Source organism: Formica exsecta, unplaced genomic scaffold (assembly GCF_003651465.1).
Source record: "Formica exsecta isolate Colony F162 unplaced genomic scaffold, ASM365146v1 scaffold247, whole genome shotgun sequence".
Classification (NCBI taxonomy): domain Eukaryota; kingdom Metazoa; phylum Arthropoda; class Insecta; order Hymenoptera; family Formicidae; genus Formica; species Formica exsecta.
The window spans coordinates 904932-932834 of NW_021849743.1; the positions used below are offsets into that span (position 1 = coordinate 904932).

Consider the following 27903-nt stretch of genomic DNA (forward strand, 5'->3'; position numbering starts at 1 on the left):
TTTTTTTTTTTTTTTGCGCAAACAGAACGCCAGAGAGAACGTTTTCAATATTGTTTAATTTTATAGAAATTCTTTAATAATAATACGAAATAATAATAATAATAATGATAATAATAATAATAATGTTGTGTTCGGCGCTATATTACAGTGGAAATAATTTGCATGATTGTTGCAATGTACTATTATCGTAATATCAGTGACCATAATATAAAGCGCTACATTTTACGTATTTATAATATAGAGGATGTTATTACTCTATTGTACCCTATATATTTTAATCATAAATCTTTTTGTATAAATTAATAGATATATAAAACTTTACATTTAAAAACAGAATATAGAAAGAGATAATAAAAATGTTTTGTGCATCAATTTAATAATATTAAAAAACATGGATAGTCCCAATTAATGTGAATCGCGCGATAATACGTAATTAACATGATATCTTTGTTTATAGGTGAGAACTAAATATAATATTGGTTCCGAGTATACTGTGTTTTCGAGCTTGGTTCAATTCACAGCAGCCACGTCGCACATCCAGCTTCCTGCCAGTGAAAAATGCAATTACATGCAATATAACGATAGCAGCATCATGTTCAGCCACGTCTACACGGTTCAAAGCGCTTTAATCGCTCACTAGAAAGCACATGCTCCTGGAAAGAAGCTGCAGCTTCGCATAAGAAAAAATTGGCATGAATCAGCCAGTACGTATATCTCTTGTATATATATACACGTATATATATATATATATATGTCTAATCACATTTCCGTACAATAACATTGCTTATAACGCTTATAATATACCGTGTATATAATTTACATAACGGATACTCGATTTTTCTCATTTTTTGATCGTAATATGAATGTGACAAGATGTGAGATTTAATTACACCGGTACCAATAAACGCATCGTGGTACTCGCACACATACATACACATATGTACATATCTACGCGATCGTTTGCGGGAGGGGAACTCACGCGACTAGCTCGCCGAAGAGCCTGATCTTCCTGTGGCAGGTGTCGAGCAGGGAGAGACGCGAGGAGGAGGCGCTGCTCGAGCTACCAGCACCGGTGCCGGCGCCGCCGTGGTGCACCGGTGTCGGCGGCGCCGAGACGGTAGTGGCCGAGGACGCCACCGCGGCCGCCGCGGCCGCTACCGCGGCGGAGGCCGAGGAAGGCTCCCGGAGGACGGTGACGGCGCCGCGCGCCGGCGAGCGCAGCATCGTCGTCGTCGTCGTCGTGATCGTCGTGGTCGAGGACGACCTCCTCGGCGCGCCGCCCTCGTGCCTGAGGATCCGCTCACGCACGCTGGGTAGGCACCAAATCTTGTTCAATTGTCATCGAACTATGGCCAGCACGTGCCGGGACACTTGTCCCGGATCCTCTCGAGAGCGGCCGAGATGAAAGGAGACTGCTGGGATCGCGAGAATCTATCTTCGAGCACCTCTAAATAATTCTTCGAGGTATCGAGGACGGAATGTTCCAACGATGTTCCGAGGTGGTAGAAGAGCGAAAAGTCTCTTCTGATCTTTGATTCGCGTGCTCGATTTATGTATTCTTTTAATGATTCAGAAACGAGAAGGGTCGCCGCTTGATACTTATTCACTTCAAGTGAACGGTTCTAGATCCTTGGATTTTTTATATTTTTAACAGTACGATAATATTTCTTTATGTATTTCGCTCTCTTTTTCTTCTCTTCTGAAAAGACTCGCTTGTCCTTAATATTCGTGCGTTTCAAATAAGGTTCACTCCATATAGATCTTGATTTTCCTAGGAATAATAATATTTTTTCAATCCTTTCTGAGAAATCCTGACTTTTCTAATAATTTCAAGATTCTTCCGAGTGTTCATGCGCGTGATTCCCAGGGATCCTCGAATGATTCTTTCGACTTAAAAGTAGCTTAACTCAATTTATTTTCAACTTCACGTTTGCCGCGTTCGTAGTCTCACCAAGTCTGAGAATTCACGTATAGCACAATGATGCTCGGTCTAATCGATTCGAGAAGAAATAGCTCGCGGGAAGACGACAGAAGGTGCGGAAGACACTCCTTGGAAGACAATCGATCTCGTTTACGAGAATGAGCGCGAAAGATCAGTCATCGTCGATCTGGAGCAAAATTCGCGTTCGATCATGTACTTATAAATCGTTGTAACAATGTATCATTATATAATATTTCAAAAGATCATAACTGCGTGCAGCTGTTACTGATAATTTCGAACTTTTATTTAGGTTGATGCACAGCAGATATATAATCCGTACATATCCGTACATATATCAAATTACTATTCATCGCGTATACTCTCGGGGAATCTACATTTCGAAGCATCGATAAATTGCATTTTCCTCGACCCCCTTTCTCACATTTTCTCTCTCTCTCTCTCTCCCCTTCGTTCTCGCGTGCGATTCACTAGAAAAATTTCAGCAACATGCGTCGCTGGCACAATGCCAGATTTCTCATTTCCTCACTTAATACCGCGAGTTTGTCGCTTCGCTGTCTTTCAGAAACTGGGTTATCGCGTACACGTGTGTCCATGACGCCATAAAGAAAAATATACCAAGAAATTAGCGATCTCGATCGATCGAAATAAAATTCATGACCCTTTTGTGACGAGTATGTCGTCACTGTGCTTTTATTCGACTTTTTGCATACGCGAGATTACGATCGTATTCTGCAAAATTCGCGATTATATCGTGCGATAAAAACGTGCTTTATTTGCGTTGACAACTAATAATATCGGTTGTAGAAAATTTATCGGCGAAATCTAATTTAGAGTGTCACATATAAGATGAAAAATAATTTATTAAAATGAAAAATAATTTCGTATAGATTAAGTAACATAGCGTAGAATTAAAAATGTGTACGCTGTCACACTTAACAGACGCTTGGTTATACCTTGACTTTTCGCTTTCCTCGAGAACGCTCGTTTTATTGGCACAAAAGTTCACAAAGTTGTTTCCGCGAACGTAATTTCCCGGTAGCGGTGGAAAGGTAAAACGCAAACTATGTCGTCGGACGAAACCCATGTAATACATACACGACAGAAGTGGAGAGAAAAATTTACATGTTTCTCTGAAATTAAAACCACGTGTCCGTTCCGTCTTCTCTTCTCGATCTATTTCTTAAAAAAATAATTTTTAAAAAATACTTGAAAAGATTAAAGATAAAGAATATAATATAAACATCATAAAAACTTCGATATACACATCACCAAGCGAATTATAATAATTTATAAAAAATTAAATAATTTATAATTACGACAAAAAAATATTGTAATTGCAGAATTGATATCAACGAGAATTACGATGATAACGCAGCGTGCGTTATGCGAGCTATCAACCCGGTTAGTCGGTCAAGTGTAAATTCGAATGTCGGTGCATCGGGAAATGAGCGAAAAGTTCGAGCCAAGTAGACAATTTCGACCAACTGCACGAAACCGTGACATATGCGTCCTTGATCGTGACCCGGATGAGGTTGCATCCAAAATTTAAATCACACTTAACGCATGCAATCCAGTATAACATTAAAGTGGCAAGGAGAAGCAGAGTGTTCCAGATTCATCACGCAAAGAAACTTCGATAAGTCGCGATTTTTTTCTCCCGACTCAAAATTTACAGTTAATAAAAAAATTTTATATTCGGCAATATTTATATTTAAATTTTATTTATATTTGCATATATATTATTTATAAAAATTATATAAGTAACTTCGAACCGAATGAAATATGCTGCCAAATTTGGCCATCTCAAAAACGACGCTTCCTTCTTTTTGTGATCTCTAGAAGATCCCGCAGTACCTGCTGAGGACTAAATTTTGCTACTCCGTCCTTGATTCTGACAGATAGAACTCGTCATAAGCGGTCCCGCTCGGCGGGAATCTCCCGAAAGAGCAGGCGAGTAAATAAGGGACTGCTCTCTTTTCTCTTTCAAAAATTCACGAGGGATTTCGAGCAAAAAATATGTGCATCAACCTATTAAACCTTCGGTTTGTATTGCTTCAATAATTCTTGTCTTGTATTTCCTGCTCTTATTCATTTTCCACATTTATGTAATATCGATCTATTTAATTTCCAGCACTCAATACTTCAGCAATTCTCGTCTTTTGATTCGTATTACAATTTGTTCGTTCTCCGCGGATAGTAATGACCTAATCGAGTTTTATTCCGTCTCGAGGAAAAGCATTCAGTCGGATAAATGGAATTATCTAGAAATAATAATTCTCATTTTTTTCCAAGAAGGTCGTTATGGAACATGCTGCGGAATTTTTCTGACATGATCGATAATTTTCTTCTGATTTTAATAGACTTAAAAATATTACAAAATATTCAGTGTATCTCATTTTTAAAAACTAAAAATATTACGTGTAGTTTCCTATAACTTTGTAATAAAAATAAATAATCTCCGTGTTTTTCTAAATATGTTATAGATTTAAAACGATTTTGGAACAATAAGCTCGTCGATTTTAATTAACGAATCGAACGCAGATGAATTTTATCATCGGGAAACTTGATATTTTCGTCATAAATAAAAATTAAAACAATTAGTACTGTCTAAAAAAAGTACGCGTTTCCTCGCGAGATCATTGCGCCCGCAGTATTCTCCACGAGGTCACACAAAGTGGTCCTCTTTATTCTGCTCTTTTCTTGCCGCATCACGTCGTGGTGGACGCTGCGGTATTTCTCCTAATCGAATCACGTCGCATCGTGCCCCGTAGATCGTTATCACTGTCTATCATATTATCGTGTACGACGGATAATGGAACGACAGAGCAGAGAGAAGGAGCGCTCGTTCTTTCACGTTTAATGGGTTCGTCACTCGCGAGCGCGGAAAAACGAGGGAAAACAAGTGGAATGGGTGAGGATAAGATCATCTGAAGGGACTAGTCGTTCGCGAACTTTCTAAACACGCCGCTCGGATGTATCAAAATGACCGATCGTAACGTCCGATCCGGACGAGGCGTTGTCCGCGTTTCTCGCGCATCTCGCAAACGTAACTCTGTCCAAAGACTCCCGGATCATCAGATACCCTCGTGCTACTCGACGCGCCGCCGTCGAGCGCACGAATGCGACTGCCGAGATCACGGCCTGACGAATCACCGAGTCCGCGATCGGGGATGAAACGCATCGAAATATAATGCGAATTAAAGGCGATGGTATACAGATATCTTCCTATATCATGCTAATTGCAAATTCGATATTTTCCAGTATTTTTATTATTCCAAGAGGAAAAATAATGTATGAAATATAAGTAATAGTAAAATATTATTTATTTATCTGAGAAAAAATAGAGGAGTAAATATATATAAAATAACTCATTTAATAATTTTCAATTTATCCATGTTTAGCAAAAGTTATATCTATCAAAGCTCTTTTGTTTCATATCATTGTTAGTGGATTGAATTGAATATATCCCTCTCCTCCAGAACATCTCGTTTAATTATTCGACTATATGTGCGGGACCGAAATGCGCATGCACGTTTTTACCCAGTAGGACATTTATTCGACATTGTGTCGTGCGTGATGTGTAGTATTAATACAACCACGAGGTATGGGCACGTTGATCTCCATTAAAACTAACCTTCCTGAAATCGGACGTGGTAGGAATTAGCGTGACCACAGAATTGGTCTGTCGCGACGTTAATTTCAATGGATTTTATGAAAAAGAGTTATAGATCATATTTATATACACGAAATGTTCAACACGAAGCGTAAAAATAAAATAATGCCTTTGTTGAATTTAGGACAGCTATATATTTAGGAATATCGATAATTTTTAAAGCAGCGATATGTATTGTATTTACAAACTCGCAGTTGAGATAAAAAATTTTTATTAAATCCAAATATGATATGTATGTGTGTGTGGAAAAGAGTGTAAAAAATACCATTAAACAATAAATACTGCATATAGACATAAAAGCTGATGCATCCCGAGATTTTCATGTAATTTACCATGTAACATACTTAAGACATTTATAATCGAATCTGTCAAGTCTCTTGAGGATATATAAGACCTACTTTAAATATATAATCTAGAATTTATTTTAAACCCGCGTATTTAAAGTAAATCATAGCTGCAATTACAAGCCCGAGTGGAAGCTCATCTTCGTCAATGAACGATTTATTTATAGTAAACAGTGATCAATCGATTATTGTGGAAACCAGAAATATCTAACGTGTATATAAATGCCAAAAAGAAACTTTGTCGATTGGATACCAATTCCAATTCCAGAAACGAATTATTTTGGACACGCCTTGTTTCCGGAGTAACGATCGAAGTTCCACAAAAGGCAACACCTTTGCTCTCCCCTCCCCATTTACTTCTTTCTCTCCGAAAAAAAAAACAAAAAAACGAGACATTCGAGACATCAAACAGGATTGATTTCTTTAACTCTGTCAGTCGAAATATTCGAGCGAAGTAGAATCACATCTGTCAATTTATCGAGAGAGTGATAAAATACTGATTCATTTCATACGCATTTCTTACTGGTACTTCGTATCTTTTTTCTTCCAGAGTCTCGCGGATCTCTTCACGCACCTATTGCATTTTAAGAGGGCAATTAAATGCGTACAAGAGACGAAGAGGGACGAAGAGAAGGCGACTCGATCGCGAAGAATGGTGGAGAGAACGGAGGAAAGAGAAGAGGCGCGAGGACGGCAATGCGACGGCGGTTGCGCCACCACGGCGGCGTGCGTCGGATCAGCTGTGAGTCGGGTAACTCGAGTCAGCTGACTGCCGGACGGACGGCATCGCCGCGCGTGGAGGGGGGAGAAGCGACGCTCCGACTCTGCGACAATCAATATTCCGCTCCCGCTCCGCGTGCGCGTCACGCGTTCTCTCTCTCTCTCTCTCTCTCTCTTCCTCCCTTTCTATGCGATCTTCCCCCTCGGATCATTTTGTATCTGGATATTTTGTATCCAAGCTTTATCGCTCGATTTTTCTCGGATTATGATTTCCGAGTATTATCCGTTAAATGTTCGCTTTTCTAGATGCAAGTAGAAAGAGAGTAGTCTTGATTAAACTCTCTTTTTCATAAATTCTTGAGCAATATCGTGTAACTTATATATAAGTATTTATAATGGAAACTATCATTCTATATAAGCCTCACACTTTAAAAATAATTATATAGTATTACATATTATACATAAATCAAATCTGTCAAAGAATCTAGTAGTGAAAACAAACTTCAGTTTGAAGACATCTTATATATAAATATTTGAACTATTTAATAAGTTAGTACAATAATAGAAAATACAAATTATATTATTATATAAAATTGAATATATAATAAAATATTTAAATTTCATATATATAATATAAGGAAATGTTTTCGCTATAAAAGAGCAAAAGATTATTCAAATGGAACGCAGAATACTTTTTTAAGTGTAAAAGCTTATGCTGTTAGAATATCTAGAATATATAATATTTAAAAAAATCAAAGAAAATATCGAAATATCACAATAATCATATACTTCAAGAAATAATAATTTTTTTCCCCCTCGGATCATTTTGTATCTGGATATTTTGTATCCAAGCTTTATCGCTCGATTTTTCTCGGATTATGATTTCCGAGTATTATCCGTTAAATGTTCGCTTTTCTAGATGCAAGTAGAAAGAGAGTAGTCTTGATTAAACTCTCTTTTTCATAAATTCTTGAGCAATATCGTGTAACTTATATATAAGTATTTATAATGGAAACTATCATTCTATATAAGCCTCACACTTTAAAAATAATTATATAGTATTACATATTATACATAAATCAAATCTGTCAAAGAATCTAGTAGTGAAAACAAACTTCAGTTTGAAGACATCTTATATATAAATATTTGAACTATTTAATAAGTTAGTACAATAATAGAAAATACAAATTATATTATTATATAAAATTGAATATATAATAAAATATATACTTCAAGAAATAATAATTTTTAGCTCCATATTTATTTAAATAAGTTTGTTCGGAATACGATAAAGAGTCGCGACATGTCTATTTCAGTCCTGGAAGATTATATATTTGCAGATTAATAGTCGATGACGTAGCGTGTCTCGAAATAGCAAAAAGAAATAATCCGTTCGTTATGTCATCTCTGCGTGCAGCAAGAACGAAAATCGCGATGCGATTCACGCCCGCTGTACTTTTCAAGATTGTCATTTACGGAAACGGCTTTAAACAGTGAAACTCTTCAGCGGATATACAACTGGAAGAGATTCAATAGATGTCGATCAGAAAGTTTTAGAGATACACTCGATAGACTTTCAAGTATCGCGCTAATATTTCTTGACAAGATAAAAAAAAAGACGCTATTATAAATAATTTATTCGGAATTTTATTTCAAACATGCGTTCGGTCAAGATACGTCGAGAATCAACACAATGAAAAATTTAACGGTACTTTTCTGTACACAGAGAAAAGTTTTCCATCATAAAACTAATCAATCCCGAAATCTGAGATCCAACATAAAAAGGACGACAAATTATCTCGTTATCTCGATTCCAGTCATCGAAACATTATTGTACTCGACAAAGGATGCTGTAATGATAATTACATACAATCAGAAAGATCCAACGATATTGTCTACGTCAGAAATTACGACGGAAAGCACGGCAAGGTTTCGAAATTACATCCCGTGGTCTCAACATTACATCCTTAATGACCGAAAGCCAGAGAAATAACAATTAAAGCTAAGGACGGGGATCCTTGAAGTCTGATCCTGTACGGGCAGTTTAACTTAAACCCGGATAACGCGACGAGATCGCAATCCTGGCGAAATGATTATCAGAAAGATCGACGAGAGAAAGAGAGAGAGAATCCGAAGGTTGGATGGCTCGCATCGAGAAGGGCAAGGGGGAGGGTTGGCGCCAGGGCGCCATCGGAGCGGCTGATTCTCTCCCTTCGTCGGGATTACATCCTTACAGGATGCGAATCGATGGACGGACTGAACGGCGGCGCCTCGAAGGCGCCTCCGCGTGACGTCGCGGCGCTACCCCTGACAAACATTTTTTTCTGATGTTTGTTTACTTCCCCATCATACGCCACTGGGGTTGATTCGCCACGATATCTCTTTCCCTCCCTCTTCTTTTTTCTCGCGAATTACGCATTCCAATTTCTGTCTTTGTAAACATCGCGAATGGCAGCAAAGAGCAAAAATGCTATTCAATATAAAATTTGCAAGATTATAATACAAAAAAAAATATCATTTTACTTAATTGAGTATATATTCTAAATTAAAATGGCGGGAAGGAAAGAGAAGACCACAACCGGATAAGATTATTTTTATCGTGCCAGAAAGGGTAAATTCAGCACGCCGCGCATCGCTTTCTCCCCACACGAGCGATTGGCGTGTAAACACTTCCGCTTAGAGGAAGGTTTTCCCGTTCGCGGTGTGTCCAAGCCAATTGTGGGCAGCGCGATAGTTTGCGGTTTGTCTGTGCGGTTTCTGCAGCCCTCTCGTCGCGTCGAGCCTGACGTCACCTCTCGCCGGAAGTCCATTAATCGGCTCGCGTTTCATGTCCTTCACGAAACCGCCTTCCTTCTTCGTATTAAATATTCGTATCGCATATAGAATGAATCGAGAAAAGTTGACTTCCTCCGAACGACGGGATGAATCTTTCAATGAGGGGGGGGGGGACGAAATTGGCAACGCGCATCCGCGAATAGCGATCGCCTTTAGCAATTTATTAACTGATAATGCAATATCAAAGTAAATGTCAGACAAACAACATGACACTGCGGAAAAGTAATATAAAAAAAAGTCACGATAAGGGAAACAGCCGATGGATTTCTTTGTACCGTGACATTGCCGCAATGTCAATGTCGCTATGTTAATTAGCCTAATGAAAACGTATGATCCAACTCGGTGTGCTTGCCACGCGACAAATACCGACACGACATTCGCAAGCGAAACACGCTTTCTCAGCAATCTGGAATGTTTTATTTCACTTAGAATCGAATAAACTATCAACTGCTTCGTGTTTCGGGAACACACGTTGCTCTCTATTATTTTATATATATTTTATATATTATTTATATTATATTTTATCGTAATAAATCCCGCGGACTCTTTTCTCTATATCATATATATAATATCTATTGAAATAAAGCCACTAAAACGCGCAATCAAACGTGGACGGAGTTTAAGTGAATGCAGAAATTCGTGTTGGATTTTTCCTCAATTACGACGTATTTCTTTTCAAAGTGCATTTTATTTTATTTTCGCAACTCTTGTATTCGCAGCTTACAAACTGACGTTTGCGAGATGGCAAGCGCTCGATTCGATATCTTCAATCGGACGGTCATTAAAAATCGAGGTCATATCATCGTCATCTCAATTCCAGCTTCGATCTCTATAAGCGAGGAAGCATCGAGGTGTGAAGCTTGCCCATCCAATAGCACCTCGCCAAATGCAAATATTGACTTAACCTTAATCGTATGCTGCACCGCATCGTCAAAGTTCAGGAGAATACGTAGATACATATACTATATATATATAGACACATATACTATATATATATAGACACATATACTATATATATTTACGTCTATATATAAAGAGGGGCAAAAATGAGGTTCTATTTAGCTATTCATGCGCTTGAATCTTAATTCACCGAAGCTTTCAATTTTAAGCAACCTTGAAACTTAAATATACTCCCTAATTAAACCTTCGATAACTTCTATTGAGGAAACATCGAGTGAAAATTATTCGTAAGATAAAATACCTTATGTATACATAAGAACACGGCTGACATTGAATAACGTAAAAAATTGATAATTAAACACAGGAATATTCGTCGCTAAAATAAACATTCGGTTAAATTTTGAAGTACAGTTTATGACTCCTTTTTATTGGAGACTAATAAGTAATTATTAGTCAGGGGGTCACTTCTTTTAGACTTAATTTTTCGAATCCTATATTTTACGCGCAGGAAAAATAGTTGGATGAAAAAAAAAAAAGCGTTACTGGCAGAATCGTACACGCGTTACGAATTAAAAGTGTAATATTTCGAAGGCATGTATCGTGTTTGATGCGATAAAAAACCGATGTAATATACAAGCATCCTTGATGAGTTTCGAAAACCGCAGAAACGGCCGGCCTCTTAACCACGTCGAGCGCATGACAACCGTATAGGCACGTGCTACACACGTCGCGCGTCACACACGTCCGCAACGTAATTACGTCACACGGATACGCAAGTAAAGCCGCGATACGGCTGATGCGAGATCCTACTCTGGATGCACAAATGTAGTGAAATTTTCTCGATTTAGAAAGATAAAAATATTTCATCTATTTTCGTAGAAATCTTCTGTATTTTATTCTTTGCGTGTTTTAAGATTTTGTTATGTTTTAAGGATTTATTTCCAAATGAAATACCGATTTTTTAAAGGGAAAATTATATATATAATTATTACATATAATCTGTTTACAAAACAAGCCCTTTTGATTGATTCATTGTGTGATAACGTGTAGACGATTTCTAAAATCACGATAAAGTGGCAAGTTATTACCTAACAATTGTTCGGTAAAGATGATGTCACGAACTAAATACTGTATCTCTCCCGTTGTTTATTACAGCAAGAATCAAGTTGTGTAAATTGAGACTCTTGCGAGCAGTTGCATGATAAGACAGTTTATTGTAATCCTATACTCTTTTGCAGCGTCGTATATATTTTCTCGCTAGATTTATTTCGTAAAATTTTGCGAGAATAACCATGGCGCGCTTTGTTCGTGCCCCGGCATATCGATGCTCGTATATCTCTTGGTGGCGGATATCTTAGACCTTGTGAGATATAAGTCACTTTACAAGCTTTCGGAAAAACAACTTCGTCACCTGATAAAACAAATTTCTCCGTGTTTTCAGACAGCCTTCCAATAGCCTTTTCATACTCAATTTACATTTTTCTACATAATATCTTTTGCGAACAGATGTTGCAAGAAAAAAAAATGGAGAAAAATGGAATATACACTTTATTCGCTTTATATCCTAATTTTATCGTGTCTTATGACAATAATATGATTAGATCATATTTCCAGTTGTCGCATTAGACGTATAAATACCGCTTCAAATGGTATCCTTCGACGTAAACATGTTTCGTAATGACTAAAAAAAGAAAAAAAGGCATTGGTATTACTAAGCAGTTGCTTGTGCTATTATTGTTTCGCGATGACGTAAGCCTAGACGAATTGCTAAAGGATGAATTGCAATTGTTCTCTGTTTGTTTTGTTACATTCGACGTCGTCTAATCGTTAACAAAGTCGATATCAGCGATATCTCTTTCCTCAAGCCAAGATAACGACGATGCCAAGATAATGACTTGCTTAAGATTCGCATTAAAAGACAATAATGCACGCAAAAAAATGATTATTATTCTGGTTTTAACCGGTTGTAATTTTCCTTTTTTTTTTTTTATTAAAATTCTTACGTCCAGAATAAAATTGTAAAAATGATCTTTTATTCTAAATAATATTAAATTTTGTCGCTTCTTATTTTCTCTCTCTTAGAAATATTATTCAAAAATTGTTGATATAAAGCCGGCGTTTTATATGCAACGACTAAACTACATGTAGGTAAAGAAAAAAATTAATTTGTATTACCTATAGAAATCATAAAACTATATTCCGATCAACTGACCAATTTCGAACCTCTATATATATCATCGACATGTGAGCACTTTTAGTGAGCGAAGCTCTTGTCCGCGCAGTTGGTGTCATCTCTCGCTAAATCCACAAGAGAACGGTACAGCTATCGAGCATCACCAACCACCAGCATCACCATGACGCACAACAGCGTCAGTATACATATATACAAGATACAAGGACACCACGGGTAGCGTTTTCACGTCGAAGCGAGACAAACCGGAAACTGACCTGCAGAAACACGTGACCGTATCCTCGACGTCAAGGGAGAGCGACGTTTCGATGGCGGAGTATTTGAGGACCTTCCTGTTACCCAGGCCGAACATCGGGACGAGAGCGCGGCGGTACCAGGGGAATGTGGGCAGGTGTGCCGGGGGCATAAAACAATGAAGAGAGCGAAGAGGAGAGGCGGGCAGAAGATGAACAGAGAAAGAAAGAGAGAGAGGGAAAGATATATATATATATACTTTGCTCCGGTTGGTTGGAATCACTCGGCCGGTCGTTAGGCCAGTAACGGAGCACAGACTGACATTGCCGTTCTCCAGGCATCGGGCAGGCAGGCAGGCAAGCCGCCGTTCGCCAGGTACCACCACCTCGCGATCGTCTACGTCGCGGTCGACCTCTCCACCGCCGCCGTAGCAGATAGAGAGAAAGCGGAAGAGAGAGGGGAAGATGCGGATATACTCTACCGGGGTAAGAGGGACCGGGAGAGTTCCATCATGTTCAAGAGGAAGCCGGTGACGCCGGAGATCGGCGAGAGAGAAAGAGAGGGAGACGGTGAAAAAGACGATCTGAGAAAAAGAGATGGAGAAAGAGTGAGAAAGTACCCAGGGGCTTCTTCAGAGTATAGAGCGACGTCGCTATATACTTCGCGTACTACCATCCTCTTTCACTTCTCTTCTCTTCTTCTCACTCGGGAGTTCTCCGTTTTTCTCGAGCGGACTCGTTATAATGCAATTAACGATTGGCCGAAGCGAAACCAAACAAGTTCTATGTCTATTAAACATGTTGTAGCGCAACGCGAGATCGTTCGCTCAATGGCGATTCTCAGCTGGACTCTTTGGTACCTGTCGCGAGAAAATTCGAACGAGCGAAGAGCAACAGAAACGAAAGTATACACAATAAATTAGATTATAGAGATTATTATTTTTTACGAATAAGAAATTCATATATATAATACTCCAATTTTCTGCCGGTTCAACTTCGTCGTTTGCAAGGTTTTCGCGAAAAATGTAACAAAAGTAAATTTTGCATACAATCAATATTTATATATCTTTTTTATCAGATATATATCTATATTTTTTTATATAAAAAAATGTTTTCTAAAAAAATAGTATAAAAAGTTTATATATAATAGTGTATATTGTTCGGAAATATCAAATTTGTTTTTTAGATGGTTTAGAAAAATAAAACTTATATATTTAACTTTTTTCAGCCGATAAAGGCTTTAAAAAAATCTTTTTTTTTTTTCAAATTATATAGTAAAAAATAATAAAATTAATATAATATAATAATATAATTTTCTATACGTATAAGAATGCAATTAAAAAGAGCTGAGATTCTATTTACATTATTATTTGTTTTAATATGCCGAAATACGGCCAGTGTCAAATGACATATGTATATATGAAAATTTTAACAATGTGTTAGTTTTGACCCAATTTCCGTTGTCTCAAAGGACTAATCAATAAACTACATAAAATTTTAATCGTCGACGAGTCGCTACTGAAATGCTTCTTCGTTTATTGGCTTCATGTCAATATGTCTGCTATAGAAATAAATATTGGACAGGTGAAAGAGCGTTTCGGATGTTTCGGAAAAATTATAGTAACAGGTATAATATCGTGTATAGATTTTTGGGAAAAATTTTGGATAAACAATCTCTCAAATTTTTTTTCACTCAATTTTTTAATTATTTTATAAAAAGGAGAGAAAGCAACGATTATTCCGTAAATAGATTAACTAAAGTCAGGATATAACGTTTTTATTAATTGCGACATTGCGAATGCTAATCTTGACGATGCATTCGGACGAACTTGGAACCGATGGATATACGTATGTACGACAAGGGACTTAATATATTCCATCTGCGCGTATAAATACGCGCGATGCAAGTTCACGGAATCCGCATCGCATATGTAAAAGGTTAAGGCCGTTTCGTGCGTGCAACATTTTATTAAGTTTGAATCTTTCAAAATTGTCTTTAATGACATCGATTTCTCACGCATGATGGACCTATTGTAACTATCGGATATCGGACTATCGGATCAATGGCAGAAACTTTGATGAATTTAGAGACGAAAAAAAATGACAAAATATAAATTCTAAAACAATATATTTATTCCCTATACATATATCCGTAATATTTTATATTTATTAATAAAAATAATTCGCGTTCGCGACAGCAAAAAAAATAACGCACGATGTTACATGTATATATATTCGATAGAATGTACGGGTTATCGATAAAAAATATTGTCAGACAAATTACAGAACGTCGACGTGTGTGGACGGTGCACTCGCGGTCTGAATGGCAGTTTGAAACGTCGGAAAAACGGCGATCGGCGGCGGAATATTGCCAAAAATAAAGGCAGTTGTCACCGGTGTCCGCCAGCTGAGAGAGAAATATCGACGCTAATTACGTCGATAGCAAATAGATATCGGAGTATTACACGGCCGGCTCGAACTAGCCGATATACCATCGCCAATTGAGAGCGAACGTTACAAGAGGTCTATTATTAGAGCAAGTTGAATCGGAAAACCTTACGACACGAGTGACATTAAATTCGACAAATTATCGATTCACAATATCGGAAAATATTCTAAGCAAAGATTTAAAAAAAATTAGTTTCTAATCCAAAAAAAAAGGAAAATCATTGACAGTTAAAACTTTATAATCACATTTCAAAAAAATAATGTTAGGCAATATATTTAGTGTATTTATAACAGTTTCTAATAATATTTTATCTTTTTTCGTACTCTTATCTAAAGTCTATATAAACATTGAAAAGCTGTCGTTTACAGCTGTGTTTACTTATGTAAATGAAAAATGAATAACTTAATCGCGCCAAAATTTTCGCGCAAATGCTATGACATCCGATAGAATACTAGTATCGATTTTTGCTGCGTTTCGAAAACGGCCGATGGTATCGATTACTGATAATGAATAACCGGAGTTGTTATCCAGCAAAGCGAGAGTATTCCGCGAGGCCGATTATTTTTGCTCACTCGTCCGTGAATCATCCGCCATTTCTCCATTCACGAATATGCCACTGCCAACGGAAGACGTCGGATGACATTATCGTGAAAAATGAACACGAAGATAACGAGGGTGCGGATGAATGTCAAGTAAATGTGATGTCGACCTGGACGTTTACAGACCGCGACATATCCTTCGGAGATCTTTAGAAATAGTCAGAGCGTGAATAAGTCTCATAAAAACCAACAATCTCACCCTTAATCGATAACGTATATCTTCCATATGTATACCACAATATTATTATATCATAGGAACATGAAGGAAGATAAATTTTGACGTTATTATTCAATAATTTATCATCTTTTGAGGGCAATAAAATCAAGGTCAAGTATAAAAATGTTAATAGACGTAAACTAGGCTCTTTCGAAGAAGTATAAGAAGCAAATTTTTTCTGTTTAAAATTAAGCAATTTACATTTTAAATTTATCTTTGAATAATAAAACATCATACATTCTAATATTCCAACATGATTTTAAAATGACTCGTCAAACTTTGCAGAGATGTGTTGTCTGACCAATTGAAAGTCAATTGGAAATCTTTTCTTAGCAAGATTTTAATTAAATATCTTTGTAACTTCCTAACTCTCATTCTGATTAAACATCTTAACGACTAGGCTCGAATAAAAAAAACATCTGCCAAGAAAAAGTCATCTTAAAATTAGATAGATCTTATTTCTGAAGAGAAATCGGCCTTCAGACGTTGTAATGCTTATATTGCATCGCGTCGATCAACGATATAAACTGCTTTACGCCTAACTTTACCGTGATTTTCCCGCTTGCACAATAAAAGCCTTGATATCACGGCAACGGACCGTTGCGATAGTATCTTGTGATAAACGCGATAATTGTGTTTGCCCGGAAAAACTGGCAGGATACTCGCGAGTACCGATTGGCAGAGCCTCTACCGCCATCGTAAAAGCCGACGATAAACTGACTGTTATCATGAAATAAAGTGGTGGGATGTACATTTAAGTAAAGGGCGCGTTCTTGTTCATTTATTAGCAATTTTAGTAAATTAAATAAGCGTTATTTTAAAATTTTTGTCAACAACAAGCTTGGTGACATCTTGAGAAACAAAATACGAAAGTATATTATAATCAAAATGCCCAAATATATTTAAGGTAAAACTCCCCGAAAACATGTTCTCTTTTTTCAGAAGAGCTCTGGGACGTTCTCGTTGATTAAGCTGTCTTAGTCTCGTATACATAATATTCTGAAAGTGTCTCAGTTTTATTCCATTTTTAGAAATTGTAAAAAGACATTCCTATTAGCCTAATTATAATAACCTACTAATATGACTAAAACATTTTAGATTATTTTCTTTTATGAGCATAATATATTCATAGAGAGTGTTCATATAAAATAAATATCATATAAAATTATATAAAATAATCATATAAAATAATTGCACAAGTTGATACTTGTTTTTTAAGAATACAGTTCAACTCTGCGATCAATTCTAAAGATATAAACAGACATCTATCCTTGTAGAAGATGTTATATATACAAAGACATATAACTTAGAAAATGTAAACATCGATGTTTTGCGATAACATATGCGACGACTATAATTAACAGAGTGTAAATATTTGCGCGATAAAACGCACACCATTTTACTTTGATATACTTTTGCACATGCGTCAATATATGAAATATTATTTAAAAAATATATATGTATGTGTGTGTATGTATGAAGCTGTTATCATTTCGAGGAAGCGCATAAATTATTAAGAGTTCTAGTTTTTAATGAGTTAAAAAAATACTGCTGGTCATTAAACCACAGAAATTATCTCAAAACAAACTGAGATGTCAAGCTTGTCGCAGAGAAGTTTGTTGCAACGTTGCACGTCATACGTACATGTAAGCAGTCTTTTTACATTCGTCAAACAGATTTAAATTTACCGAATCACACCATTCGACGAACATCATAAATTACACGGAAGATTAATCTCACAGTACTAGAACGGGCACGATTACGATAACTGTGGCCCCCTATTTGAAAGGTCGTTTCTGAAGACATTTTTGACGAGGAACACGGGAAGAATAGTAAAAAAAATTTCCGACCAATAATTTTCGAGATGTATCACTTTTAAGTATTGGACACGATAATAAAACGTTACAAAACGGACGCTTCGCCGAACGTCAAAATTGTAAACGTCTTTTCATTTATTTCGAAATTACGCGATCTCGAGCACAGAACTTTGCAAAATAAAGAGAAGCGAATCTTGAAAATCCCAGAATCTGTTCGTGACGATTTGATAAGTCTTACTCTCGATTTCAAAAATTAGATATCAATGTCACAGAATGAAATTTATTTCAATTCACATTAAACCGTCTGTCTGTTGTCTAATTCCGAAACGATCAGCCGCGGGATCGAGTTGAACGACGATACTTACGTTCTACTCGGAGGTATCGAATACACTACTCGCCATCGATTTACACCGCCTCGATTTTTTCTGCAAAGTCCTTCGAGATCGTGAAGGATTACCCGACACATCGCGATGGAAACGTCACGTCACAGGATTTTGGCGAACGCGTAACCGTGCGTGAATCACCGAGGAAGCCAATCGTACCGCGAGAGATCGAGGTGAGTCATCGCTTGGTTCGGTTTCGCGCCAGCGAGCAGACTTTGCTCGCTCGCTAGAGACACTCGAGTCGCCATTTTCAGCCAAGTACATTAATGCAAAACATTAACGCTATATTGTAAGAAGTAACAGAAAAAAAATGACTTACGTGACACTTGGCTGCGAAAAAATTTAATCTCGCAAGAAGCAGTATATCCACTATCGATTGACGCACATCAATCATGGAATACTCCGTACAAAAAAAAAACATTACGTTTTACCTTGATGAAACGTTTTACGATTAATTCACCCGACGATTATCTACACGTCGATTAATCGTTTTTCCGAAACAATATAATTTTACAAAATCAGAAAATTTTGCCATCTCAAAATTAGCGAACATAAGTGCTGATCTTAAAAGTATTTTGTGATTTTATCGAAAATAAAATTTTCATAATGCGCATTCAGTATATTCGTATTTTTTAATTCTTAGAAACTGGCGATACGACAGCGATTTACACGACGAGATGATGTGTTTATATACATTAATGACGTTCGTTTAACGCCGATGGCAGATACCGCTAATTAAATCACAAGTCCAAAGGAAAGCATCCGGTCAGAGAGGCCGGCCGTCTTTAAAGCGATATTATCGTCGAAAGAAATGCGCGTCAAGTGCGAATTGTCATCGCTTTTCGAAAACTAATCGACTCATTTATTCCCATTAATAGTATAACTGAGAAAAAAAAAAGATAATTTTACATGAAAAAGAAATTAATCAAAGATATGGAAAGAATTCTTTCATACTCAACAAAACTCATTGTCAGTTGCAATCGCCTGATAATCGGTAAGCCGAAGTTCGATATCTGCCACCTGGCACAAGTTATAAAAAGTTTAAATGGAAATATAATAATCCATTGAAAGAATCAAAATCTATGAGAACTAATCTCATTATAAGTGAGGATATATAAGAAAAGCTCCTATTTTCAAGATTCAAGAAGAATTAATTTCTACAATCGAGTTAATAATTTTTCATTATTTTTAAGTTTAAATTATTTTTAACTGCGAGGCGAACCATCTAACATCTCCGTAGCAATGATCATGAATAAAATATAAATTCAACAATATATTACAAATATAATAGAAAATAACTAAAGTTGATAAACGCGAATTATTTACAACAAAGAATACCGAGATTACATTTATTTTCTTAAACAAGATATTACAGATATTTTGTTCATGTTCCAAGCCACTGTTGAAACGAAATCTTCGATCTGAAAGTTATGTAATCTGATGCAAAACAGAGAGAAAGAAAGAGAAAGAGAGAAAGAGAGAGAAACATATCCCAAAAATATATGTGATCCGAGCGATAGTTGGTTGGCAGAAAGAGGATCTCGTATATTGATTTTTCGAAAAAGTCAACAGAAATATCTCGTAGTTGAAGAAATTTGACCTTACACAAAACCGATTTCACAATCCGGTGAAAGTAGAATAAAATTCATAATCATTCGTATGGTGGTTGCATATATCTTGTCGCGGTGAATAGAAGAATTCAGCGTGCAAATTTTAAAAGTTATGTAATCTGATGCAAAACAGAGAGAAAGAAAGAGAAAGAGAGAGAGAGAGAGAAAGAAACATATCCCAAAAATATATGTGATCCGAGCGATAGTTGGTTGGCAGAAAGAGGATCTCGTATATTGATTTTTCGAAAAAGTCAACAGAAATATCTCGTAGTTGAAGAAATTTGACCTTACACAAAACCGATTTCACAATCCGGTGAAAGTAGAATAAAATTCATAATCATTCGTATGGTGGTTGCATATATCTTGTCGCGGTGAATAGAAGAATTCAGCGTGCAAATTTTATGTATAAAATAGTGTGTCGCGGAGAAACTTTATGCATAAATCTCCCTCGTAAAGAGCCGGCTCGCGAAACTCGGGGAAAATAGCTTGCGGTATCCCGAATGGGATGGAAAACTGAAGGATCATTGTTCCATCGTCGATTCGATGGTAATTGTAACATCAATTCTTCTGTGTTATACGAGCGATTCGCGTGTCTTGCGAATTAAGTCTGATAAATGTGACTCCGTCGTATACTTGGTATCGCCTTTGTTATCATTGGGTATTATTGTACACTTAATACCATACGCATCGAAGAATGAAGTTAAGAAACACGCATCGCGAAAGTAATATAACTACATATGTCTCGAATACTTTAAATAATATTTAATATTTCTTTCTCTCGTGAAAATAGTTAATAATAATTTTTCAAATTTAAATATTGAATTAATATACTTTTCGCGGATATATAACCAAAAGATGTGTGAAGGCAGTAATAATGTCAATAATAAACATAATAATTAAATTAAAATAATAATGAAAAATAATAATAATTAGTTGTGTGTATAAATAAATAAATAATTGTAAATAAATAATAAGTAAAGAATAATTGTAAAAAAATGTGACAATAAAATGTGATAATAGCAACGTAATTATATCGTAATAATATAAAAAATATCAGAGATACTATTACATAATTTTGTTACTGTTATTATTAAATCATATATTTTGTAATTATTTTTCATTTATAAAATTTTACTGTGTATACAGTTAGCCGTGGCGCGTATCTCGAAAAATATTAACGAAGAATTGATTGCGTCCGATCTAACCGTAATAATCACACAATAAACGTGTGATTACAGGCATTATGAAAAAATTCGATATTTTGCAAATATGATTATAAAATATTTTGTACATATAACTTAACTCTTTTCAGTTCAACGATGTTAATAAGCGTACATATATTATGCCTTACGTAAGCAAATTTAATATAGACCGAAAACACACAACTGAAACAATTTCGCCAATTTTCCTTTGATGGTTTACCAAGTCCCGATTCCCTTGCGACCATTAAAGGAAACTTTGTATTGCAGATTTACAGCAAAAGGGAAACCGCTAAGTAGTCTAAGTAAATCGAGGTTGTCCATGCAACTGACCCTAAAGCCCACGTTAACCTCGATTAACGCTAAACTGATTAAATATATTTTCTTCCTCTGTCTACCGTTATATCTGATTGTAAGTCGGAATGTCTCGCCGTTATACCGGAAAATTTCCTATCGATATGTCAATATAGCGGGAAATCACTGACAACGAGCTCGTTTATTTTCATTTATGTTTTTGTACTATCTGTGTCTCGCTATGCATTAAAATATAAATTCTCGCGAAAGAGATTGCGAGTTTTCACTTTGCGACACGTAATGAAAAATCGTTATTTCATATATATAACGGCTTAACTTATTCAAAATAAATCGATTGTGATTTATCGCATCCGCCGTTATCACAGTTAAAACTAGATTGTTGATAAACATGAAATCACTCTCCCCCTTTCTCTTATAGAAAATTAAATCAAGCATTATCTTATCTAACAATAATTCTTTTTAATTTACATTAAATATTCTCGTGATATCAAATATTGAATTAAATGATTAAAATATATTTAAAATTAATATTTCGTTATCTGTTTACAGTCCTGAAGTTCAACCGATGAATTCATTGCTCACCGAGATTAACCGTAATAACGTCCTCAAAACTTTCGCTGAAGAGAATCCGTCATTAAAATGGTTTCTCCGATAAGACAGTCAGTGTGACGGGGAAAAGAATGAATCGCTATAACCAAACTCTTATTTAACTAAACCTATTATCCATCCTCGACTGATTTTATAAGGTCACTCACTGGAACAGAGCGAGAATAACGATCGACTAGACAAATAAAAAGGAAACAACATGCTATTATACAGAATAGCGAAAAACTTTGCATGTAAGATTATTTAAAAAGATTCTCGCAAATATGAGCTTAGAAGATTCTATCCATTAAAAATAAACAACTGTTTGGAAGCTTTGCAGCAAATAAATACCAAGTTTTTATTTTTCGCTTAATTTTAAATGTGTGTGTGTGTGTGGTTTTTATTTTATAATAAAATTTTAAGAAATGTCAAATTTATAGTTGCAAAAAAAATGCCAAAAATATTGTTGTGCAAATTCGGAAAATTCGTTCGATAACTAACGTTTTACTTAATCGACTAAATATTTAACGTCAAGACGTAAAGGTCGCGATAAGTTCGAAAATAAATTAATAAATTAAAAATCGAAAACGAAGAGAGAGAGAGAGCGAAATAATTCTCGGTCAAAATTCTACGTTCGAAAACGGTGGACTTTAGTCTGACACTGAGAGAGGAGAGTTCGAGAAGTGTAGTTTTTCAGCGCCCTGTAGGTGCACGCGTCACTCGACCGACGATGACGAAGACGTTCCGTGGCGACGCTCCGAAAATCCGGCGGAGATGATCGCGCGCGACTCTCTCGCCGCGATGACTTTCTCCTGGCGAGGAAAAGGCGAGCCCGGCGCGCGGATAATCGCGCGAGCGGGACGAGGACGCATGGCGTGACGGATTCGCTCTGACTCGCTCGTTCGCGGGCGCAGGTTAACGCAGGTTGGAGGTTAACTTCCACGCCGGAGCGGGACGGCGGACGATCGCGGACACTTCGGACAGCGTGCGCGAAAACGAGAAAGTAAAAAAAAAAAAAAAAAAAAAAAAGAAAAAAAAAAAAGAGATTTCTCGCGCTGCGATTTCTATCTATTAATAGACGGCATAAACACGGCAGAATGACGATAGGCGGAGGTTTGCGCGAGGAAGAAAAACAAGCTTCACGGATGACAGCCACGGGGAGACATTGATGGCCGCCGGTTGTCGGTTACGTGCGTCGAATCACGATGCAGAATCCCCCGCGGTGCATTCGTTTGCGAGAGCGCCTGCATGTTCCCGATTTAATTGTATGCTAATGCCGCGCGCTCTCGATCCAAGCGTGAAAGCCGTGGCTGCGCTGCAAAGAGCCTCCCCCCGTTCATTAATTAAACGAGGACAATCATGAGGTGGGGTCTCTATCTACGATTCGTCATCGCGTCTAATCTCGCCAAACATTTATTAATCTATACTACGAGAAGTTATTTGATGCTGCAAAAAAAAATATGGGAATAAATCACGCGTTGACTCTGGAAAATATTTTTCGCGTTTTACGCGACAGGTGACATTAGCTCGTATTTTGGACGCGAAGATTTTCTTCTCGTGAGCAGATGTAAGATGTCAAAAATTGTCACTTGTGAAATGTTATTTTCGATGTTATAAATCTATGTCACGGTAGCAACACGCGCCAAACAAGTTGCAAACAAGTTCGGTATCATTCGTAATATATTTTCTTTCTCTCTTGCCGAAATACTCACGTCTCATTCCACGCGATGTATCGTTACGTGACCCAAAGAAAAAAGAATAGAGACTTCTCTTTTCGACTGTGCGCGAGAAAGAGAGAGAGAGAAACAAGACACTTACCCCATAAACCAGTCCACGGTATCGCGGAGATACTCGGGTAACCTATCCAGCTTGGATGATTTTCGTGTGGATCACCGTCGCGAGGAAAACAGCGCGCGCGATAGCCGAGAAAACAAAGTGTAAATCTCCTCCTTCCCTTTCTCTCACTTTTTCCCCACGGTACTAACACCACGGGAGAGTAGTAGTCAACGGTAGCAGCAACTAGCGGCAGCGACAGCGGCAGCGGCGGCGGCGGCAGCAGCAGCAGCAGCAGCAGCAGCAGCAGCGGGGTTGGCCGCGGCGGCAGCAGCAGCAGCGGCGCGCGTTTCCCGATCTCGTAAAATCTAACATGGCGCGTATCTATTGTCACCTGTTCCCGTCATGCCCCGCTGGCCGCCGAGACAATACATAGCTGCCGCGATTCGCTTGCCGCGACCGAGCGTCGTAAATCGGTAGCCGATACTCGAACTCCCGGCTGTTCCGCTCGAGTCGACTCGTATCGCGCGACACAAAGCACACACAGAGGACAAACTTCCGCTACGACGCGATAACAATAGCGTACGGAGATAGAGACGTTCGCCGAGACGCGCGAGATTACCGAGATGCGCACAGCTGATCGCTTGACGTTAACAACGCGCATGCGTAACGTCCGCCGTCTACCCGCGCTTCGCCGACCGTCCGTAGATGGCGGCACCGGCTCGCGCAGCGCTTTCGTTCGTCCATCGGAGAAATTTTCGATAAATATTAGCCGAAAATCAGAAAAAAATGGCGATATTCCAAATATCAGAAATAATTCATACAATTATTGCAGGAGATATAGAAATGTACATATACGTACTTGGCGATGATAGATGAAGGGCGATTGCACTCTTGCTCTGCTTTCGCGGTGAAATAACTGGAAAAATGCGAAGACGATTCGATCGATCTCGCGAGCACACAGTAATATCGCCAGTACTAAAATCGCGACGATATTTAGCATTTATAGCGATTGTACGATGCTTAATCCATGCGACGAATATCCGAAGCTTCGTGCCAGATACTCGCGATAATTATTCATGTGATAGATTCACTTCTATACGATAATAGTCATGAAAAATACGGAGCGACTTGAATACGATACTGCGATTTATCGCGTCGCGCCACGATTGACCGCAATTTGAAATCTATCGAAGAACATCATTGCAATTCTCGAAGTAATCGAGAGAATCGAAGAAGCAAATAAATCGCAAGATACCTTAAATATTACAAAAAAATTGTGAAAACGATTTAAATGACAATAATTCATTCAATTTATGAAGATTTGTTTAATACTGGAAATAATATTTCAAAAACGCAATATTTTTTCGTCGTTTTCCGTTAGCCATGATTCATGAATATCTAGATACGATTGTGCTCGATACGAAAATATGCTGAGGATAGTATTAAAATTCGTCGAATGTTCTGATTGGCTGCGAAAATTACTAGACATTCTCTATCCAATAGCCGAATCGAACTCAAATGAATATCATATCCCACGTGACGTGTACAGAGCTGCCATCTAAAACACGTTGCGCGCGAGTCGAGCGACGCGAGTTTTTTAGCACAGTGCACGCTGTGCATGGTTCATTCCTTTCCGGTATCGGTCGTCGAGAGGATTAGTCGTACCCTCGGCATCGCGGCCATCCTCCATCCGAGAAGATGACGTGAGTATACAGAATCCTATCCGATCTTCGCAATCGTTTATCCAAACTTTACTCTTATGCGGCGAATAAATGTGTCGAATTGCGATTGTTGATAAGTGCATATTATTTTTGGCCAAAATATATTTGTGAATACAATATAACTTGCGACACGTGCATTAAAATCCTAAAGACAACGTGTCGGATTTGTTTCAATTTACAATGTAAATTGAATGCGCTTATTAATTATCGTCATGTTTTCGAGATTCTGAATGTACGATAAAATGTTGCCGAATTATCAAACGCACGTTATTCTTATAGAAACGATTAGAGTCGCAAGGAAAACTGCATGTGCGTTATATTTCGTTGTAATTGCAGATCCAAGGTTTCGCGTGATACTCTTTATGAGTGCGTAAATGGCGCGCTCCAAAACTCGCAAGAAAAGAAGAGGAATTTTTTGGAAACTATAGAGCTTCAGATCGGTTTGAAGAATTATGATCCGCAAAAGGACAAGCGTTTCTCGGGGACCGTCAAGTATGTTTTTACCTGACTTTGAGGCATTTTTTTCAGTTCTGTAATGATATCATTATGTGCATTGTATGTTTAACTAAATACCTGTAAAGAATGCCTCATGTGACTCGTCAGGGAGCTAGGTTTTACCTAGCGGACCTGCACCCAGGGTCTTAAATAAATTGGGGAGGTAGTTATACCGTTACTTAAATTAGATAGGATCATGGCTCATGAGCGAGATCCTGCTGGTAAGTTATAGTTTGACTAATGTATTAGACAAAATTACATATATCGTCGCATTAAGTGAGGAAGTGGATTGTCCGATAGAGAATTTTTTAATTCTAAGAAATTTTTAAGGAGTAGCATAAATTCTCTGATATAGCCAATTAATACAGATTAATACAATCCATATAATATCGTCTTTACAGTTAGTCTATTGAATTATCAATGTTTCATGATGTTATTTATTGCATGTATTATCTGAATAATTTATGTGGCAAATCATTTAAATCTGAGAACATTGAGATTCTAGTTATAATCAAATATTTCTTTCTGTTTTGTATCACAAAATAAATAGTTGAATATTGTTTTAACAGTTTAGCAATAACGATAAATATCGCACATCAAATTTATGGAGACTGGATTATATTTATTTAAACTTATTACTTATTAACTTTGATTGCTATTGACTTTTATCATAGGTTGAAGAATATCCCCAGACCAAAAATGCAAGTATGTATTCTTGGCGATCAACAGCATTGCGATGAGGCTAAAGCTAATAATATTCCATATATGGATGCGGAGGCATTGAAAAAGCTTAACAAGAACAAGAAACTCGTTAAAAAACTCGGTACGTTAGCAACGCGATTTTCATATATTTTTATCTTAAACAATTATTACCTTCCCAAAAGCACCATCATTGCTTACATACAAGAATGGTGGTCGTCAAGAGGAAGGAGATTAAAGATTCTTCACTTGGTGAGGGCAATATGAATCGTAGTATTGCATCTCAATCCGTGTTGATACATATCTCATTTGAAAGAAATCTATTTCCTTAGTTTTTCTTTCTTTTCTTTTTCCCCTTTTCTTTTCTTATAAAAATGTTTCTTTTTGCCAGTAAAAATTTTTTAAAAATTTATTAACAAAAGAAAACTAAAAAAGATTTAATTTTTTATAAATTCTATAACATTTTTAAAATCTTTTAATATGAAAAAAATTGCTATAATTAATAAATTATTAAAACCCTACTAACCCTAATATCTTTAAAACTTATTTAATTTTGATAAATCTTTTTTCTAAATGGAATCATGTAATGAACATACTTGGCTCCAAGAATGATACCAAAAACTTAACATTTATGATACCTGTTCAAGATTGAATTAAGATTGAAACACTGAATAATATTTTACTCATGTATTTGCATTCCCTTTTGCAGCAAAGAAATACGATGCGTTCTTAGCGAGTGAGTCATTGATCAAACAAATTCCCCGTCTTCTCGGTCCTGGTTTAAATAAAGCCGGTAAATTTCCTGGACTTTTGTCTCACCAGGAATCGATGGTCGGCAAGATCGACGAAGTTAAGGCCACCATCAAGTTTCAAATGAAAAAGGTACATTTCTGTCTATGATTTTTTCTTAGTTTACAAAACTTCGTTTGTAACGTTCGGTAATGCTTGACTCTACTCTACAGGTATTATGTCTGTCAGTCGCCGTTGGACACGTTGATATGACTCCCGATGAGTTGGTGCAAAATGTTCACCTCTCGATAAATTTCCTCGTTTCGTTGTTGAAGAAACATTGGCAGAACGTGCGTTCGCTTCACATCAAATCTACTATGGGACCACCACAGAGATTGTACTAAGTACATGTGCACTTAATACAAATATATGTCGAATATAAATTCGTTGCAATAAAAAAGTAAAAAATTA

At 37.0% G+C, this 27903-nt stretch overlaps 2 protein-coding genes across 7 annotated transcripts in view; one reads left to right on the top strand and one right to left on the bottom strand.

Moving 5' to 3' along the window:
• The window catches only part of LOC115236396 (MOB kinase activator-like 2), a 27352-nt gene extending 3292 nt beyond the window's left edge, over window positions 1–24060 (bottom strand). The window contains exon 1 of one of the 5 annotated variants that reach the window (XM_029808820.1): window positions 23831–24060. In XM_029808820.1, the coding sequence (XP_029664680.1) occupies window positions 23831–23835 (5 nt within the window). In that variant the 5' untranslated portion in view covers window positions 23836–24060. Of the gene's footprint in view, window positions 1–979; window positions 1240–2895; window positions 3042–12862; window positions 13157–18285; window positions 18402–23830 lie in introns of those variants that run through there. The other 4 variants (XM_029808819.1, XM_029808818.1, XM_029808816.1 and 1 more) reach the window with 4 other exon arrangements.
• Window positions 24061–25374: 1314 nt separating this feature from the next.
• LOC115236385 (60S ribosomal protein L10a) lies at window positions 25375–27903 on the top strand. Of its 2 annotated transcripts, XM_029808796.1 has the most exons (5): window positions 25375–25491; window positions 25846–26001; window positions 26679–26827; window positions 27413–27585; window positions 27666–27903. In XM_029808796.1, the coding sequence occupies exons 1-5, from the start codon at window positions 25487–25489 to the stop codon at window positions 27834–27836; spliced, it is 654 nt and encodes a 217-aa protein (XP_029664656.1). In that variant the 5' UTR covers window positions 25375–25486; the 3' UTR covers window positions 27837–27903. The 2 variants fall into 2 exon arrangements, with proteins under 2 accessions (XP_029664656.1, XP_029664654.1); XM_029808794.1 differs by lacking the exon at window positions 25375–25491 and having other exon boundaries at window positions 25802–26001.

Coding starts and splice junctions, on each gene's coding strand:
- LOC115236385 (XM_029808794.1), top strand. CDS start 25,817: ATGTGCGTTATATTTCGTTGTAATTGCAGATCCAAGGTTTCGCGTGAT. Junction 26,002..26,678: donor CGTTTCTCGGGGACCGTCAA/GTATGTTTTTAC, acceptor CTTTTATCATAG/GTTGAAGAATATCCCCAGAC. Junction 27,586..27,665: donor TCAAGTTTCAAATGAAAAAG/GTACATTTCTGT, acceptor TCTACTCTACAG/GTATTATGTCTGTCAGTCGC.